Source organism: Capricornis sumatraensis, unplaced genomic scaffold, assembly GCF_032405125.1.
Source record: "Capricornis sumatraensis isolate serow.1 unplaced genomic scaffold, serow.2 scaffold13, whole genome shotgun sequence".
Classification (NCBI taxonomy): Eukaryota; Metazoa; Chordata; class Mammalia; order Artiodactyla; family Bovidae; genus Capricornis; species Capricornis sumatraensis.
Window position 1 is genome coordinate 3,000,660 of NW_027184624.1, and position 19,218 is coordinate 3,019,877.

The window sequence follows — 19,218 nt, forward strand, 5'->3', positions numbered from 1 at the left end:
AGAGTCTTCTCCAACACCACAGTTCAAAAGCTTATACACTTACAATGGTTAAAAGTATCCACTTGTTCTTTTAGAATCAGATGTACCAGGTGAAGGAATGAGGCATGGTGGGTCAAATTCTACATCATTCTAAGCATGCAAGGTTCCCATGTACTCCTCTAGTGCTACTAAATTTGACAACTGGCGCATGTAGACTGACTATAAGATACATTTTAGCACCTGGAACATGTCTGTCAAGCCCTTGTTGTTTGACTCTAGCCATTTCTAATTTGGATCTTGGGTTCTGAATAAGGCAGTATTTTTCTCATTTTTAATCCCCCTAACATGATGTTGCACTTTTAACATCAAGGTTTTTTAAAAATTCCATTGAACTCTTAAAACAGGGACAGTAGAACTATCTCCCCTCAATCAATATCTATATAAGGATCCCTGAAATGCAGCATGAAATGACATTTTATTATTCTGACTCTAGTTCATTAATTATTTTTCATTTTCTTCCACAGAATTTGAGATGTGCCATAAGGAAAATTTCCTTTGTATTTTAGTCCATATTTGTCAATGTCATCACTGTAGTTTTCGTACTGAATTCAGACATTTCTCCTCCATAAATATTTTTGAATGAGTTAGCCAATTGCTAGATGGATGGATGGATGACCCAGCCTTTCCTATTCTATGATTCTTGCCTGCATTATAATTTGATACCCAAATTCGCCTTCGGTATCATAAATTTTCTTTCTCCCAGAAAATCCTTATTTTTTTCTGATAAAAAGCATTTTTCCATTAACATATGCATCTGCTGCTAATGACCAAACCCAGTCAACAACTCTGTTGATTTTTCTGTTCTAGGCTTAATCCTACCTGGGTGTTAGTAGTAAGGAAAGTGTAATAGCAATGGAAGATATTTTTAAAAATATGTTATCTTTTTCATTTGTACTACCAAATCATTTGCTAAGAAAAGAATTTTCTGAAGGGACCTTTAACACCAAAGTGTTAAAACACTTTACAAGTAAAATGCATCTTTATACTTGTAAAGTAAGTCGTTAGTAAAATAGAACTAGTTAAGTAGAACTGATTATGCTATGAACTGTAAGTCACATGATTCACTCTTTATTACTCAAAATATGTTTTTTTCAGGGATGTGTTTGGCCAGATGGGAAAGCAGTTATAACACACAAGCTACAAACTACAATAGTGGAGACAGAAGCACTGATTATGGGATATTTCAAATCAATAGCCACTGGTGGTGTAATGATGGCAAAACCCCAGGAGCAGTTAATGCCTGTCATATACCCTGCAGCGGTAAGACAAGATAATGTGGAGTGATGGCACAGGACTCACCTGGTTATACCTATTGAGTTATCCAAAAAGTTCGTTCAGGTTTTTCCATAAACATCTTATGGGAAAATTGGAACAATCCTATAGGTCAAGATTCAATAGAAATAAAAAAAATCTTGAAGGGTTCATCAGGGACCTATAAAAACTCCATTTTAATATCTAGAAACTCTATTCTCCTCCTCCTAATTTCTTCAGTTTCTAATCATAAAAGCTTGCTGTTTGCTAACATACAGGAGTTGCTGGAATGACCTATCACTTTATCATAACTGGACATATTGATACTTTGGAAAACAATGCCATTCCTTCTACTTTCCTTGTTTGGGGAGGATTAGCGATAATTTTGTTGGGTGGTCTGTTTTTAAAAATCTACCCTCCTTTATTGGAAAACAAAAGAATTACTAGTTAATCAAAGTGGAGGAATATACGTGGTATTTTTAAAAAATTGTTTTTACTTTTTACGATAAAATATTTTAAATATATGGACAATTAGAAACATTACTATAATAAGCATCAATATGCTCATCACGTACTTTAACAGTTGTTAACATTTTGGCATATTTACTTATGTGTATATATATATATATATATATGTATATAAACTTCTTTTTGCTGAGTGATTTTAAGGTGAATTAGAAACATTATGACATTTCATTTATAAATTCTTTAGAACGAATCTCCAAAAACACAGCTCCTATATAAAAATTGTCATTCTAACAAGTTAATTTCTAAATTTGCTTAACTGAGGTGAAACAAGTATTCTATTGATTTCCTTTTAAAATAGAGAAAGCATGTGGAATCTTTAAAAAAATTTTTTTTTAATTTATTTATTTTTTAATTGAAGGATAATTGCTTTACAGAATTTTGTTCTTTTTTGTCAAACCTCAGTGTGAATCAGCCATTGGTACACATATATCCCCTACATTTTTTTTGAACCTCCCAAAGCATGTAGAATCTTTAGTGCCTGAAATATTGGAGAAATATAGCAAAATTGATACTGCTAAATTTTTAAATATTACAAATCCTAATAGTGAAGATGAGTCTAAGAATATACTTTTGTATCCAGTTAATTTATTTAAAAAATGTTGTATCATGGAATAACCTGTTGTCATTGAATAAAAATTCTTACTACCCAGACATGTATGACCATAGAGAAATTTTGGTATCCACATGTTCTTTTGGAATACACAACAATCCCGGACATGAATGTAAAGCTATATTATACACATTTGTACCCACATAACAAAAGTGAAATTGTACTATAGTCACTGCTTTACAATTTTGTCTTTATTACACAAAATTATTTTTGTCAACAAATACCAATCCTTATTGTTTTTTAAAAATGAATAGATTTTCACAATATAAATGCTCTATAATGTATCAACCTAACTCTTACTGTTAAACATTTAGGCTAGTTCCATTTATGCCCTCTATTAATTGCTATGAAACAGTTTGTATACATGTCTTTCAGTACATCTCTTATTATTTCTTTAGAATCAATTTCCAGCGTTGAATTGCTGAGCAAAAACCTGCTAGACCAGTTTCTGCTTGTTTGTCTTTTTTTTTTTTTTTCCAATAGTTCCCAGTAAAAAGAAAACCTTCTATCATGCTAATTAATAATTCCAGAGCTTCCAATGACTTTGGTAAATGAGAAACAGATGCCAAATGGGATGGAATGAAGAGTTTCCCCCAACATCAACAGATAAGCAGACCCTTAAAAATTATTTTAGTTGTTCTTTCCTCAGCCTAACAGAATAAAGCTGACTGAGCCTAAACTTAACATTTCTATGAATGGTATTTTCACTTCTCACCACCTCTTTTTCAGCTTTGCTGCAAGATGACATCACTCAAGCTGTAGCATGTGCCAAGAGGGTTGTCAGTGATCCACAAGGCATTAGAGCATGGTATGTGGTTTTTTTTCCCCTTTCAGTTTATTGAGATGTAATTGACATAAAGCACTATGTAAGTTCAAGGTGTATAGCATAATGATTTGACTTACATCAGGAAACAGTATCACAATAAATTTAGTGAACATCCATTATCTCACATGGATACAAAATTAAAGAAATAAAAAAAATTTTGTGTGTGGTGAAAATTCTTAGGATTTACTCTCTTTTTAACACTTTTCATATATAAAATATAGCAGTGTTAATTATATTTATCATGCTTTATATTTGTTTTTGCTCTTTAGTCACTAAGTCCTGTCTGACTTTTGTGATCAATAAACTGTTACCTGCCAGGTTCCTCTGTCCATGGGATGATTCCAGGCAAGAATACTGAGGCAGGTTGCCCTTCCCTCCTCCAGGAGATCTTCCTAACCCAGGGACTGAATTTGTATCTCCTGCATTGCAGGCAAATTCTTTACTGCTGAGCCACCAGGGAAGCCCCATGCTGCACATTATATCCCTAGTATTTATTTATCTTATAACTGGAAGTTTGTAGTACCTTTGACTGCCTTCATCCAATTCCCCTTCCCTCACTCTACCTAACCACAAATTTGACCTCTTTTTCTAGGACTTTATTGCTTTGTTTGTTTGTGTTTGAAATATAATGGATGTACAACACTATGTTAGTTCCCATTACAGAGTGTGGTATGTGTTAAGTATTAAAGGAGAGAGCTGTTTTATCCTATTGTTATGAAAGAGGTGAGAGAATATTTCCAAAGAGCAAAGTATGGTACTGAGAACTGAAAATTGCAGCTTTGGATTCATGCTAAATGGTGTATAACATAGAAACAATCTACTTTAACGGATTCAAAATCTTATTCTTTTACTCCTCAATTTATTTTTGGGAATTTCTAGAGGTTTTAAGATTCTCCACCTTATACTAATTCCTTGTCATATCTTGACATTATTTTTGTCATTAAGTAAATATGGAATGCACTTTGCATTTGTGCTGTGAACTACACAGGACTCAACATTTGTACTCAGATGTTCTGTGCCCCAGCGAAGGTTTGGGGGAGATGTGAAGTCCTTGGTATACATATCTCCAGGTAATAAATAGCAATACTTGGATCTGTCTGTAGCTTTTATTTCATGTATTGATAAACTATGTTGTTTTCCCAAAGGACTTGAAATATAGGTAATACAGTGAAGCTATGTTTCAACCTTATTACCATTTGTTTCATCTTTCTCTACAGGGTGGCATGGAGAAGTCATTGTCAAAACCAAGATCTCACCAGTTACATTCAGGGTTGTGGAGTGTAACACTGGAGTTTTTACTTCAACCCATTTTATCTCTTTTTCATATTCAGGAAGTAATAGTTGAGGGAAAGGTCATACTTTCAAACAAATAATGTTTTTTTTACAGAAGAAGGATCATGTGGTCTTTCTTTTAAGATACTTAATGTTTACTTCATGTATTTATTATTTGATATTAGGCCCACAGTGTATTTCAGTTTAATAGACCTAATGCTGGTGAATATTTGTCTAAAATCTTAATTATCAAATATATATCCAGAGCATTCAGTTCTTAAAGAAATAGCACAGACTTCATCTTGAATCATACAAGTACTCCCCAATATTCAACAAAAATATAGCAAAATAATATCTTTAAGCAAACTGATCTTAGGCAAGATCCCACCTGTGTAGTAGGCACGTAACACCGTCATCTGTTCAGTCATCTCCAAAAACAGTGAAAGATAATCACTCTTTGTTGGGCAATATAAAATGTTAAATGGAGCAGAATGCCAAATGACTAAGAATGAAGAAAGCCTGAATTAAGAATTTTGTTTTCATAAAGTGTGACCTTTGTTTTAAATGTTGTCTTAAAAATGTTGCATTTACACAGCTTTAAAAATAAGCTCAGAATTTATGTCAATCACTTTTAGCCCTTTTAAAGAACTCAATTGTGCATCTTGCTGTCATGAAGGATATAAAGATGGATTAGATGAGCTGTTGTTTTTTCTTAATGTTATAAGCTTAGTTTCATGCATTATCACAAATTCAGAGGCAGAAGAGTTTGTAAGTATTGAAATCATTGCTAGTTAATCACAGGTGTGAAATCATGAATGCTATAAAAAGTACATTTTCAGTAAAAGCTTTGCAATTTCTACTTCGTCTTTCTTTGTTAAGTCATTTAGCGTCTCTGAAAAAATACATACATATATATTTGAGAAAAAGATTATCTGACACTTAGTATTTCCTACATCCTCACCTGTACCGAAACAGCTAGATTTTTTTCTGTGTGTATATTCTCTTTAATCATAGAATGCACATTGACATTAAGTAACATTTTTTCCTCAATGGATTTAATCATAAAGAGATAGGGTATATATCATCTTAAAAAGAAAGTTCTTACAAAATCCAAAAATAGGTAAATATTGCTGAAGAAAAATACATAAGCATGCTGACAGATCTCTATTTTTAAATTTTTTTAGCGGTGCTACTAGGTTTGTGGGATCTTAGTGCTCTGACCAGGGATTGAACCTGCATCCTCCACAGTGAAAGCTTGGAGCCCTAACCACTGGACCTCCAGGGAATTTCCTGCACACTAAATTCATAAACACAAATCTCAAATGGGCCCTCTAATCAGCCTGGTCATCTTAGTCACTTCTCTGAAATCCTGTGTTGGTGTCCCAATTCCTCAAAATGACTGTTACTATTTACTTCTTCTCTCATTTCAAAGTCCTGGCGCACACGCCAACCACTGGCCTTCCACACTCTGCCCGTGGTAGACCACCCAGCCTCACATTACACTGACAGAACAGAAGCAACTCATATAAAACCCTCCCCTCTTGGCCACCATAACAGAGCTCATGTCTTTCCGTGGGCTCACCCTCCCTTCCTTCCCCGTTATCACTGGGATGAAGGGCCTTGCTCCTGCCGATGGCAGTGTCTCCACATGCAGTCTTCATCACAGCCCTCTCCCTACTCCAGTTTAGGCTGAGGGTTTCCCGATCCTGAGTTTCTCCCTCTGCTGGATCATCCCCTTTACTGTAAGAACTGCCCTGGTAACCTTTCATCTTGCAAATAGCCCTCCAGGTACAACATCATTTTAGACTCCCTTGTACCGCAACTGAGGCTTCCCTGGTGGCTCAGACGGTAAAGCGCCTGCTGGCAATGCAGGAGACCTGGGTTTGATCCCTGGGTTGGGAAGATCCCCTGGAGAAATGACAACCCACTCCAGTACTCTTGCTTGGGAAATTCTGTGGACTGAGGAGCCTGGTAGGCTACGGTCCACGGAGTCGCAAAGAGTCGGACACGACTGAGCGACTTCACTTCACTTTACCGCAACTATCTTCCTGGTGGCTCAAGAACCCTGAAGCTTCTCCTCAGCAACTGTGGTGGTGGTGGTGGTTTAGTCGCTGAATCGTGTCCGACTCTTGCGGCCCCATGGACTGTAGCCTGCCAGGCTCCTCTATCTATGGGATTCTCCAGGCAAGAATACTGGAGTGGGTTGCCATTTCCTCCTCCAGGGGATCTTCCCAACCCAGGGATCGAACCCAGGTCTCCCACATTGCAGGCAGACGCTTTAACCTCTGCACCACCAGGGAAGCGAGCATTATCTTATAAAGGAGGAAATAAAGGCCTAGCTTGGTTAAATAACTTGCCCAAGGTCACATAGACAGTAAGTGGTAACCATTAACTTGAACCTGGGTCTTCTTGAATTTATTGCCTGAGCTTGTAGCACTTTGAATGGAAACACATGATATGCTTTCTTTGTGATAAATGCTTGTGAAACTGAGGGTATTAATTACATTTTAGAATGACCAACAACAATATATGAAACTTCTTTTACACATTTAATTATTACCATTGTTAGCACACAAAAATCTCCTACTTCTGTCCTGTTCTACTAAATCTAAAATAAAATTTCTTTTATCAGTAGTATGACTTTGCTGCAGCAGTGAGAATTCACAAACATTTATTCATCAAGAATTATTAAGGACTTTCAATAATACCTAGGTTTGAGGCATGAGAAATGTGATTATGAAAAATTGCTAATGTTTTCAGAACTTTTAAAATATCAGATAAAGTCTAAGATTTTAGCATTATACAAAGTACTGGTTAATTGTTAGTGGTTTGGAAAGACCAATATGAAAATTTCTGATCTTACTGCGCTGAGATTCACAGCCCTGATATTTTCCACACTGACTGTCTGAATGATGGAGAAAACTCAGGCATGCATTCCATTTCCAGCTGGACAGAAAACAAAATGGAATGTCTGGACTACAAACTTTTAATTTTTTCTAAGACAAATGTATAGGTGATGTTTATTGCCTAATTAGGAGAAAAGTGATAAAAGAGGGCAGGCTTAAGAATTAAGCAGCTAAGCTGTCAGTCCCCACATCAGACAAATGATCCTGTACCGCCTGTCAGTATTGTTAACAGAGACTGTTATTTTATTAATCCTTATGATCCAGGGATTCTTTTTTTCATGTTTCAGGGCACAGCAGGTGAGAGACTGGATTTGTTAAGCTGGGTGGGTTTATCCTTCTTTTATGTGTTCGTTCAATTTTATGTTCATTTACTTATTGTACACATATGGCAATGGAAGCTGCTAAAGCAATCGTTGCTATTCTACAAAACAACAGGCACAGAAGCAGATGTCTTATTTCCGAGATTTTTCCCCCCAGGATTATTATGATTAAAGATCCTTTCCTCCCACCCCCTGGAGAGGACCAGGGGCGGCTTGCCAGAGGTTTTTTAATGACTTGGGAAAAGGCTCAAATATCTCACCCGCCATTATGATAATCCACCCCAGGGGCAAACCACACATGAATATTACAGATTTATTTTATTTTTGTATCCCTGGAAAGGTATTATTAAGCTCATTAGAATACAAAAAAATATATGCAGTCAAATTTCAAAATTACATGGATGAAGGAAATCACCAAAGTGGCATCATACCATGTCTTGCACTTATATTAACTATATTGATTATAGTAACGATATTAATTATATTGTGTTAACAATATATTGAAGAGGCATAATACTGCAACTTATTTCAGATAAAATATTTGTATTGGCCAACCCCAATTTGTACCTTGAATGTGGGCTCTAGGAAAAGATTTAGTTCATGCTTAACAAGAGGTTAGCTTCTGTTTTCAGCCATGTGCTATTTGGGGAATTAAGCATCATGAATAATATAGGAAGTAAGAGGGATAGTCTAAAGATGGGATAGCAAATTTTATTTCGGAAAGAGAATTTAAGGTGTTTTATTTAAAGGAAAATTGCCTTCTTATAATGTAATAAGAAAGTTATATTTTCTTTCTTTCCTTTCTTCTTCTTTTTCTTTTTAACCATTTTTATCTTGGATATTTGATCTCTAAGATGAGATGACTGGAAAAGGCCATCAACCTTTTTGAAAGACTATTTCCCCCCACTCCCTAAAGGCCATTTGTCTCTTGGAGGCTTGGTCTGCATTACTTCCCAAGAGGCAAGCATTTGTCCTTGCACTAAATGCTGACATCTCCTGATAAGAGAGAAGCTGCAAAGGAGAGGAATTGAAGATCAATATGTTTATTTTGCTCTCAAGCACACTGATGTACCTTGGTGTATTGGGGAAGGGAATGGAGCTTGAGAGTGGGCCAATGGGGAGGGGTGAATATTTTGTGATGCGCTCTACCTGTGGGCTTATAAAGTTTACAGCTGCATTAAGAGGAGAAGTATTACCATTAGCATGAACAGTAGAGTGGACTCAATTGAAAAAGCTTCTAGCCACTCACCTAGGGCTATATGCATTATTGCATTTACCCCCGCCCTGCCTTCAAGCTAATTGAAAATGTCAGTCCATTTCATCAAAGTTACACAACTGTCCATCCTTTTCCCTGGTACAGATATTCCAGGAGGAAGAAAATGGAATACACAGAGCAACAGAGCTCACGCAATAGCCCATGTGTCTTAGATTTAATAGCTGATCACTAGCTGGACTGAAGCCAAGAGGCAGTTCACAAATTTGCTGCACATTAGAATCACCTGGGGAACTCTACTTAGCTCTCTGTGCCCAGGCTCCTCCTAGACCTATTAAATCAAAATCTCTGGGGCTGGGACGCAGACACTCGTTTTGTTTTGTTTTGTTTTTAAGCTCTTTAGGTAATTCAAACAAAAGCAGCAAAGTTTGAGAACCAGTCCAATAGGGGGACAAACTTATTTCATGCAGATACAGTGAGAGCAATAAATATGTAAAAAGGACATTAATTCATATATCTATTCTTTATATCTCATTATACTGTTTGAGTTTCAAACATGCTTCCCCCCGCCCCACCCCCCACTGCAAAAAGCTTTTCTGTTTCCATTTGGTTCAAGGCGTGAAAAGAGGGCTCCAGAGTGGTTAAACAGCTGCCTTGTGGCTCCGAAAAGGGGCTTCAGGGAGAAGCCCTGACGCCAGAGGGGCTCCTCAGAGGCCTCTGGGCTTTGGAGGCTCCTGGTAGAGCTTGAGGGTGAGCCTTTGAGAGAGAGACTCACCTAGCCCAGCCTGGGGGGCCGCGAGCCTGAGGAGACAGGCCTTGATATGAGTTTCACCTGCTCCTCCAGGACGGGTCTCCCCAGGAAATCACGGAGGCGCAAGTCTGCTCGCGAGAACCAGGGCAGACAGATCCAGAAGGGCCCAGTTCAGGTTTTTCTCCATGACAGTGGTGGCTTCACAGCGTCCTGGGTTTTACCCCACTCTCTTGAGAAGCTTCTGCATATCCTAGAAGAGGGCGCAGTCGCAACACTGGTTTTGCGTTTTCCGAAGACTCTAGGCGTTCTTGGCTTCTCCTGGGCCAATGGGGGAAAAAACAGTGGACCTAGCTTGTGCAGAGCCGCATTGTTGTGGTTGCAGTGGAAGCGCAGAAAGAGGTAAGTGCCCGCAGATGCGTGATGAACAGGCGGTGAACGGCAGTCTCCACCACGGTGGAATAATTCTGACAAATCAGGGAGCTCCTGGTGGAACAGGAGTAAAGTAAGCTCAAAACTGATGTTGGCTAGTTCCAAAGGCCGAGGAGAGCTGAGTGGTGGATTCCAAAGGTTGCACCTGGAAAAGAGGTTGGAGGGTGGTGGAGGCTAGAGGACGGGGAATACGTGGGTCGGTTCTGTGCAAACTCTGTTGAAGCAAGAGACAGGTCTGCCGGCCTGCTTGAGTGCAGCACTGTCTCAAATAGGCTTTTTCTTTTTTAGGTATATTTTTGTCTGTGCTGGGTCTTGCTTGCTGCACGGTGGCTTTCCCTAGTTGCAGCAAGGGCGGGGGATGGGTGGGGGCAGTAGGCTTCTCTTCATTGTGTTGGGTGGGCTTCTCATTGAGGTGTTGCAGTGGTTTATCTTGTTGTGAAGCACAGGCTCTAGGCCACTCAGGCTTCAGTAGTTGTGGGGTGGGATGCGCACCTCAGTAATTTCAGTAGTTGTAAGTCTCAGGCTTTAAAGCGCTAGCTCAGTAGTTGTGGTGGCCAGGTTGAGTTTCTCTAAGACATGTGGGATTTTCTCAGACCAGACATTGAACCCTTGTACCCTGCATTGGCTGGCAGATTCTTAACTACTCGGGCACCAGGGAAGTCCCTCAAATAGGCTTTGATTTAAATGAACAAGAAACACAACCAAAGACGAAACTTACTCCCTGCCCCCCATAGTTGGCTCTACAAGGAAAGGAATTCGATTACTTAACATTCCAAGTCACTAGAAGAGTGGCTCTCAAAGTATGGTCATCTAGTAACCAAGCAGTAACCTACCAGCCCTTCCTCGAGTGGGTCTCAAAGTATGGTCATCTATTAACCAAGCAGTAATCGACCAGGCCTTCTTCGAGCAGATTCCGTCCCTGGTATCCTCAGCTGTAGCTGCCCTCTAGTATCTCATGCATATTTCCTGAGTTTTCAGATGCTAAAACCCAGCACCAAATGGAAGAAATTAACCACTTGATGATCTGGAGCTTGTAGCCCCCCGGCCTGTGGCTCCTGAGGATTGATAATGTTAACTGCCCTATTACCTCTACATCAGCCAATCAAAATTAGACATGAGGTTATCACATTCCTGGGGATGCCCCTTGCCTATGACAGGCCTGTAAAAAATGCTTTGCTGAAACCCTTCAGGGAGTTTGGGATTTTGGGAGCATAAACCACCCCTCTCCTTGCTCAGCCCTACTGTAAACCTTTCTCTGCTCCACACTCCAGGGTTTAGGTTTGTTTGGCCTCACTGTGCTTCAGGCACAGGAACTTGGCATTCGGTGACAGCCTGAGAGTGTCCCCTGGTATTGTGTTAGATATTCAAGTTTTAAGGCCCTGTCCCAGACTTATGGGCTCAGCAACTCTAGAGGGGCTCAGTGATCTTTGTTATAATAGGTCCTCCAGATGATTTTCATTCACCTGAGAGTTTTAAAATAGCTGCACTGTCAGAGAACCAAAGTGTCCACCACCAGGTGAAGGGCAGTGGTGCCTGGAAAAGAAGGGGTCTAGCTAAGAGAAGTACAGCCGAATTTGCCCTGGTAGGAATGGGAAATATCTTTTCTCCATTGGTTGGCAGAGACTAGTATCTGTTGGCAGTGGTAAGGTTATCAAGAACGCTTTACGTTTCAACGCAGAGTGATGGCTCTTCTGGTTTTCCAGGGACTAGTCCTCTGTGAGCACTTAAAATCTCATTTTGGGAAACTTTTCCCCTTAGCTCTGGGTTTGAAAAACTTAGAGAATGATATGTAATTTGGGTGAACATGATTCAAGTTTTTGGCAAGTCCTAAGTATTAATTAAAGTTCAGTATGGACAACATCTAGCCTTTTTTTACATGTGTGTGTGTGCGTGCGTGTGTGTGTGTGTGCGTGTGTGTGTGTGTGTGTGCGTGTGCGCTTAGTCACTCAGTTATGCCAGATTTTTTGCTACCCTTGGGACTATAGCCTGCCAGGCTCCTCTGTCCATGGGATTTTCCAGGCAAGAATACTGGAGTGGGTTGCCATTTCCTTCAGGGTATCTTCCTGACCCAGGGATCAAACCCTTGTCTCCTGTGACACCTGCATTGCAGGGAGATTCTTTACTTGCTGAGTAGGGAGGTCTTTGGGGGAGGTAAATCTGATTGGGTGAAAGGACTTACTTTTAAAAGATTTTTGTAGAAACATCCCCTTCTGTTTAGTCTGCTGGTTCTGGCTAGATGTTGGTGTCATGAGGAGCTTTAAAATGAGTTTATTGATCTAGGGTGCATCCTGAGTGTGAGGGTTTTTTTAAAAGTTTCTCAGATAATCCTAAGGCACAGCCAAATTTAGGTACTATGGCTTAAGCTTTTGAACTGCTACCGCTTATTTTAACCTCGTCTTCCTGTGAGAACTGTACTTGAGGTTTGTGGCTTCTCTTCTCTTACTGTCTTATTATGAAAGTTATTTTCTTAAATAAGATTAAATGTAGAGAAAATGCTGCTGGTCCATCTGGTATACTGGATATCCAGAATAGTTAAAGTATGTTCCATTAAAAAAATTTGTATCATTTAAGTAGTGTCACTGGTGTTGTAAAAACTGACACATAGTTTGAATTAGTACAGTCTCTTTTGAAGTTGTCACCTCTGATCTGCTCCCATTGCTAAATATCTGGACACCTCATATTAGGAATTGCTTTTAAATATCTTTAGGGATTAAAACGAAGATTGCTATGTTATTTGTACTGGGACCAAAAAAAAAAAACAAAACAACTCACAAAGTTCCCTCCTGCACCTTCTACCCCCGTTTCTAACCCTTGGCAGCTTCTAATTTTTCCCTGTCTCCACAGTTTTGTTATTTTAAGAATGATATATGAACACGATCATGAATTAATCTTCAGAGATTGGCTTTTTAAAGTTTTTGACTCAGTATCATTCCCTTGAAGTTTATTTCAATTTTTGGCATATATTATTTATTCCTTTTTGTTGCTAAGTAGTATTCTATCACAATATTTGATCACAACTTGTTTAAACATTTACCCATCGAAAGAAATGTGGTTAGTTGAATATTTATGTTTAAGTTTCTGCAGGAACTTAAGTTTTGCTTTGGGATAAATGCTCAGTGATACAATTACTGGTTTGTAGGGTAAATCTAGTTTTAGGATTAAAAAAATAAAACTGTCAAGCTGTTTCTCAGAGTGGCTAAACCATTTTCTATTCCTACCAGCAATGTGATACAATTTTTCCTCATACTCACCAGCACTTGATGTTGTCACTGTATTTTAATTTTAGTTATTCTGTGATATCTTATTATGGTCTTAGTTTGTGTTTTTCTAATGGCTAATGATGTTGAACATCTTTTTGTGTGCTTGTTTGCCATGTGTATATTCTATTCCATGGAAATGTCTTTCCCTGTATTCTGCCTGCATCTGCCTATTTTCTAATTACATTTTTTGAAGTTTAGTTTTGAGAATACTTTGTATATTATAGATACAAGTCATTTTTCTCATATGGGATTTCAAATGTGTTTTCTCAGTGTGTAATTTGAGTTTTCATCCACTTAAAAAGGATATTCTATGAAGCACTCTTAATTCATTTTGATGAGATCCAATTTCTTGTTTTTGCTTTTATTGATCATACTTTTGTTGTCAAGTCTAAGAATTCCTCACCTAGCTCTAGATGCCAAAGATTTTCTATTTTTTTCCCTCTACTTTTTAAGGTTATGATCCACTTTGATTTATTTTTTATATAAGGTGTGGAGGTTTAGGTTGAGGTTATTATCATTATTTTTATTTGGAGGGATGTTCAATTGTTTCAGTACCATTTTTAAAGCCGTATTTTCCTCAAATATAAACTGGAGAGAAAAATAATCTAGTTTATGTCATGAAAGTGAACTAGTAAATATGAAAGCAACTAACTCAGAAAGTAAGGTTTCTTCTTTTTCTTTATGATTTATATAATTCTCAGAATTTATTTACTTGAAGAGTTTTTTTTTTTTTAACAGAACTAAGGGATTTTAAGGTTCAGGTACTATGCTGCTGCTGCCAAGTCGCTGCAGTCATGTCCAACTCTTAGCGACCCCCATGGACTGCAGCCTACCAGGCTCCTCGGTCCATGGGATTTTCCAGGCAAGAGTACTGGAATGGGTTGCTATTGCCTTCTCTCCAGGTACTATGAGACTGTCTGAATTATGAGTAGCAATTAGCTAAGCACAGGTGTAAAGCATTTGATTTACTCCCTAGTCATCTTTTTCTCTCATCCTGCTAAATCCACAGCCCTTAGCTAGTTCCAGCCAGTAAAGTCACAGTTTGTTTTACTGTTCAACTAAATTTCAGTTTAAATGTTCTCTCCAATATTATGTGTCTAGAATTGGCTATGTTGGTGGCTCTTAACCCTATTTGCATTTTATTAATATAATCAGCTGGGGAGATTCTATCATGGATATTTGAGGACAGACCTCTTATAAAAGGCCTGACTTATGGTTTTTGGAGCCAAATCATAGTCTACATTGCATCAAATCATTTGCTAGGTCACCTCTAAAAAGGAATTTGTGATGGCTAATGCTCTTCATTTGCCAATGTGCTTGTTTTGCTGCTTTTGGTGGGGGCCGGGGGCGGGGGGTGGAATAAGGAAAAATTGCCAGCAGTTTGGCTCCCTGAATTCTAACTTGATGCTGTAGAATTAGTGTTGGCTCAGTACACATCTTCAGATATTCATTCTGTCTCCTCCCAGCTGCAGGAACTTATATCCTTGGGCAGCTTTTTACCCACCATGCTCTTTTGGTTCTAACCTTAGCAAATAGGAGTCTCCCCTAAATTATTGTCTTTCCAAATGTTAGGCTTCAAGGCTTTAGCCAAGAATAGACAGAAAAGGAATTTTTAAAATGCAGAATGGGAAAGACTTCTGATGCAATGGATACTTAATAAAGATTTAATTTTGAATCAGTAATTTCTGTCATTGCAAAATAACTCCTTGGTGAAATGCTCATCTTTGGTAATTTTCTTAAGTACAGACATTAACAATCAAAATATGTAGTACTCTTCTTCATTTTCTAACACAAACCTATATCTAGATGAGAGGAGAATTCGTTGCATAACTTGAGTTCTGGTCTTACAACTCCCAAGTCCTGCATTCTTTCAACCATGCCTGCTGATTTTCTGTCTTCTTGAACATGAAGTAATGGCTTTCAGCTTGCATCCCCTTTCTCAGCATATTGCTTGATGACTAAGAGAAAGGGATCTGAAACTTGACTGCTTGGATTCAAACCCTGACTAAAATTTGCTTGTTGAGTACTCAAGTATGTTACCTGTTCGTGCCTCCGTTTTCTCATCTATAAAATAGAGACAATATTGCTTCTCTCAGGGAGTGTCTATGAGGTTAAAAGAGAAAATTTATACAATGCAGGGATTTATCAGTTCTTGTACGTGTGCTGTGAAATGTAGATCTCCTGTGTACAGACACAGTGCTACAGTTATCAATTGCTTACATGATAAAAAGTCTAAACCTAGTAGTGTGTGAAGAGAAATTTTAACATATGCACAGATTCTATGGATCAGCAATTCAAACAGTGCCCAGAGGAGATGGCTTGTCTCTACTCCATAACTGATGTCTGAAACCTCAGCTCATGAGGATTTGAGTGGCTAGGGCTGGAATCATCTAGATCATCTTAATTTCATGTCTGGCACCCGAGATGGGATGACTTGAAGACTGGAGCTGACAAGGACTGTTGACTGGTGTGCCTGCAGAAGGCTGCCCATGTGGTTTGGACTTCTTCTTTTTTTAAAAAAAAAATTTTATTTTTACTTTATTTTACTCTACAATACTGTATTGGTTTTGCCATACATTGACATGAATCCACCACGGGTGTACATGCGTTCCCAAACATGAACCCCCCTCCCACGTCCCTCCCCATAACATCTCTCTGGGTCATCACCGTGCACCAGCCCCAAGCATGCTGTATCCTGCGTCGGACATAGACTGGCGATTCGATTCTTACATGATAGTATATATGTTACAATGCCATTCTCCCAAATCATCCCACCCTCTCCCTCTCCCTCTGAGTCCAAAAGTCCGTTATACACAGCTGTGGCTTTTTTCCTGTCTTGCATACAGGGTCGTCATTGCCATCTTTCTAAATTCCGTATATATGTGTTAGTATACTGTATTGGTGTTTTTTTTTTTCTGACTTACTTCACTCTGTATAATCGGCTCCAGTTTCATCCATCTCATCAGAACTGATTCAAATGTATTCTTTTTAATGGCTGAGTAATACTCCATTGTGTATATGTACCACTGCTTTCTTATCCATTCATCTGTTGATGGACATCTAGGTTGTTTCCATGTCCTGGCTATTATAAACAGTGCTGCGATGAACATTGGGGTACATGTGTCTCTTTCAATTCTGGTTTCCTCGGTGTATATGCCCAGCAGTGGGATTGCTGGGTCATAAGGCAGATCTATTTGCAATTTTTTAAGGAATCTCCACACTGTTCTCCAAAGTGGCTGTACTAGTTTGCATTCCCACCAACAGTGTAGGAGGATTCCCTTTTCTCCACACCCTCTCCAGCATTTATTGCTTGCAGATTTTTGGATCGCAGCCATTCTGACTGGTGTGAAGTGGTACCTCATTGTGGTTTTGATTTGCATTTCTCTGATAATGAGTGATGTTGAGCATCTCTTCATGTGTTTGTTAGCCATCTGTGTCTTCTTTGGAGAAATGTCTATTTAGTTCTTTGGCCCATTTTTTGATTGGGTCGTTTATTTTTCTGGAATTGAGCTTTCATTCTTTTACAAGTGGTTGACCAGTTTTCCCAGCACCACTTGTTGAAGAGATTGTCTTTATTCCATTGTATATTCTTGCCTCCTTTGTCAAAGATAAGGTGTCCATATGTGTGTGGATTTATCTCTGGGCTTTCTGTTTTGTTCCATTGATCTATATTTCTGTCTTTGTGCCAGTACCATACTGTCTTGATGACTGTGGCTTTGTAGTAGAGCCTGAAGTCAGGCAGGTTGATTCCTCCAGTTCCATTCTTCTTTCTCAAGATTGCTTTGGCTATTCGAGGTTTTTTGTATTTCCATACAAATCTTGAAATTATTTATTCTAGTTCTGTGAAAAATATCGCTGGTAGCTTGATAGGGATTGCGTTGAATTTGTAAATTGCTTTGGGTAGTATACTCATTTTCACTATATTGATTCTTCCGATCCATGAACATGGTATATTTCTCCATCTATTAGTGTCCTCTTTGATTTCTTTCATCAGTGTTTTATAGTTTTCTGTATATAGGTCTTTAGTTTCTTTAGGTAGATATATTCCTAAGTATTTTATTCTTTTCGTTGCAATGGTGAATGGAATTGTTTCCTTAATTTCTCTTTCTACTTTCTCATTATTAGTGTATAGGAATGCAAGGGATTTCTGTGTGTTGATTTTATATCCTGCAGCTTTACTATATTCATTGATGATCTCTAGTAATTTTCTGGTGGAGTCTTTAGGGTTTTCCATGTAGAGGATCATGCCATCTGCAAACAGTGAAAGTTTTACTTCTTCTTTTCCAATTTGGATTCCTTTTATTTCTTTTTCTGCTCTGATTGCTGTGGCCAAAACTTCCAAAACTATGTTGAATAGTAGCGGTGAAAGTGGGCACCCTTGTCTTGTTCCTGACATTAGGGGAAATGCTTTCAATTTTTCACCATTGAGGATAATGTTTGCTGTGGGTTTGTCATATATAGCTTTTATTATGTTGAGGTATGTTCCTTCTATTCCTGCTTTCTGGAGAGTTTTTTTTATCATAAATGGATTTTGAATTTTGTCAAAGGCCTTGTCTGCATCTATTGAGATAATCATATGGCTTTTATTTTTCAATTTGTTAATGTGGTGAATTACATTGATTGATTTGCGGATATTGAAGGATCCTTGCATCCCTGGGATAAAGCCCACTTGGTCATGGTGTATGATCTTTTTAATGTGTTGTTGGATTCTGATTGCTAGAATTTTGTTGAGGATTTTTGCATCTATGTTCATCAGTGATATTGGCCTGTAGTTTTCTTTTTTTGTAGTATCTTTGTCAGGTTTTGGTATTAGGGTGATGGTGGCCTCATAGAATGAGTTTGGAAGTTTACCTTCCTCTGCAATTTTCTGGAAGAGTTTGAGGAGGATAGGTGTTAGCTCTTCTCGAAATTTTTGGTAGAATTCAGCTGTGAAGCCGTCTGGACCTGGGCTTTTGTTTGCTGGAAGATTTCTGATTACAGTTTCAATTTCCGTGCTTGTGATGGGTCTGTTAAGATTTTCTATTTCTTTCTGGTTCAGTTTTGGAAAGTTGTACTTTTCTAAGAATTTGTCCATTTCTTCCACGCTGTCCATTTTATTGGCATAGAACTGCTGATAGTAGTCTCTTATGATCCTTTGTATTTCTGTGTTGTCTGTTGTGATCTCTCCATTTTCATTTCTAATGTTATTGATTTGATTTTTCTCTCTTTGCTTCTTGATGAGTCTGGCTAATGGTTTGTCAATTTTATTTATCCTGTCAAAGAACCAGCTTTTGGCTTTGTTGATTTTTGCTATGGTCTCTTTTGTTTCTTTTGCATTTATTTCTGCCCTAATTTTAAAGATTTCTTTCCTTCTACTAACTCTGGGGTTCTCCATTTCTTCCTTTTCTAGCTGCTTTAGGTGTAGAGTTAGGTTATTTATTTGACTTTTTTCTTGTTTCTTGAGGTATGCCTGTATTGCTATGAACTTTCCTCTTAGCACTGCTTTTATAGTGTCCCACAGGTTTTGGGTTGTTGTGTTTTCATTTTCATTAGTTTCTATGCATATTTTGATTTCTTTTTTGATTTCTTCTGTGATTTGTTGGTTATTCAGAAGTGTGTTGTTCAACCTCCGTATGTTGGAATTTTTAATAGTTTTTCTCCTGTAATTGAGATCTAATCTTAATGCATTGTGGTCAGAAAAGATGGTTGGAATGATTTCGATTTTTTTGAATTTATCATGTTTAGATTTATGGCCCAGGATGTGATCTGTCCTGGAGAATGTTCCATGAGCACTTGAGAAAAAGGTGAAATTCATTGTTTTGGGGTGAAATGTC

At 38.2% G+C, this 19,218-nt stretch overlaps 1 protein-coding gene across 2 annotated transcripts in view; it reads left to right on the plus strand.

Moving 5' to 3' along the window:
* Nucleotides 1-5,368, plus strand: part of LOC138072365 (lysozyme C, kidney isozyme) — a 55,479-nt gene extending 50,111 nt beyond the window's left edge. For both annotated transcript variants that reach the window (XM_068963455.1, XM_068963456.1), the window contains 3 exons: nucleotides 1,135-1,299; nucleotides 3,158-3,236; nucleotides 4,472-5,368. In XM_068963455.1, the coding sequence (XP_068819556.1) occupies nucleotides 1,135-1,299; nucleotides 3,158-3,236; nucleotides 4,472-4,538 (311 nt within the window). In that variant the 3' untranslated portion in view covers nucleotides 4,539-5,368. The remainder of the gene's footprint in view (nucleotides 1-1,134; nucleotides 1,300-3,157; nucleotides 3,237-4,471) is intronic.
* The last annotated feature ends 13,850 nt before the right edge of the window (nucleotides 5,369-19,218 follow it).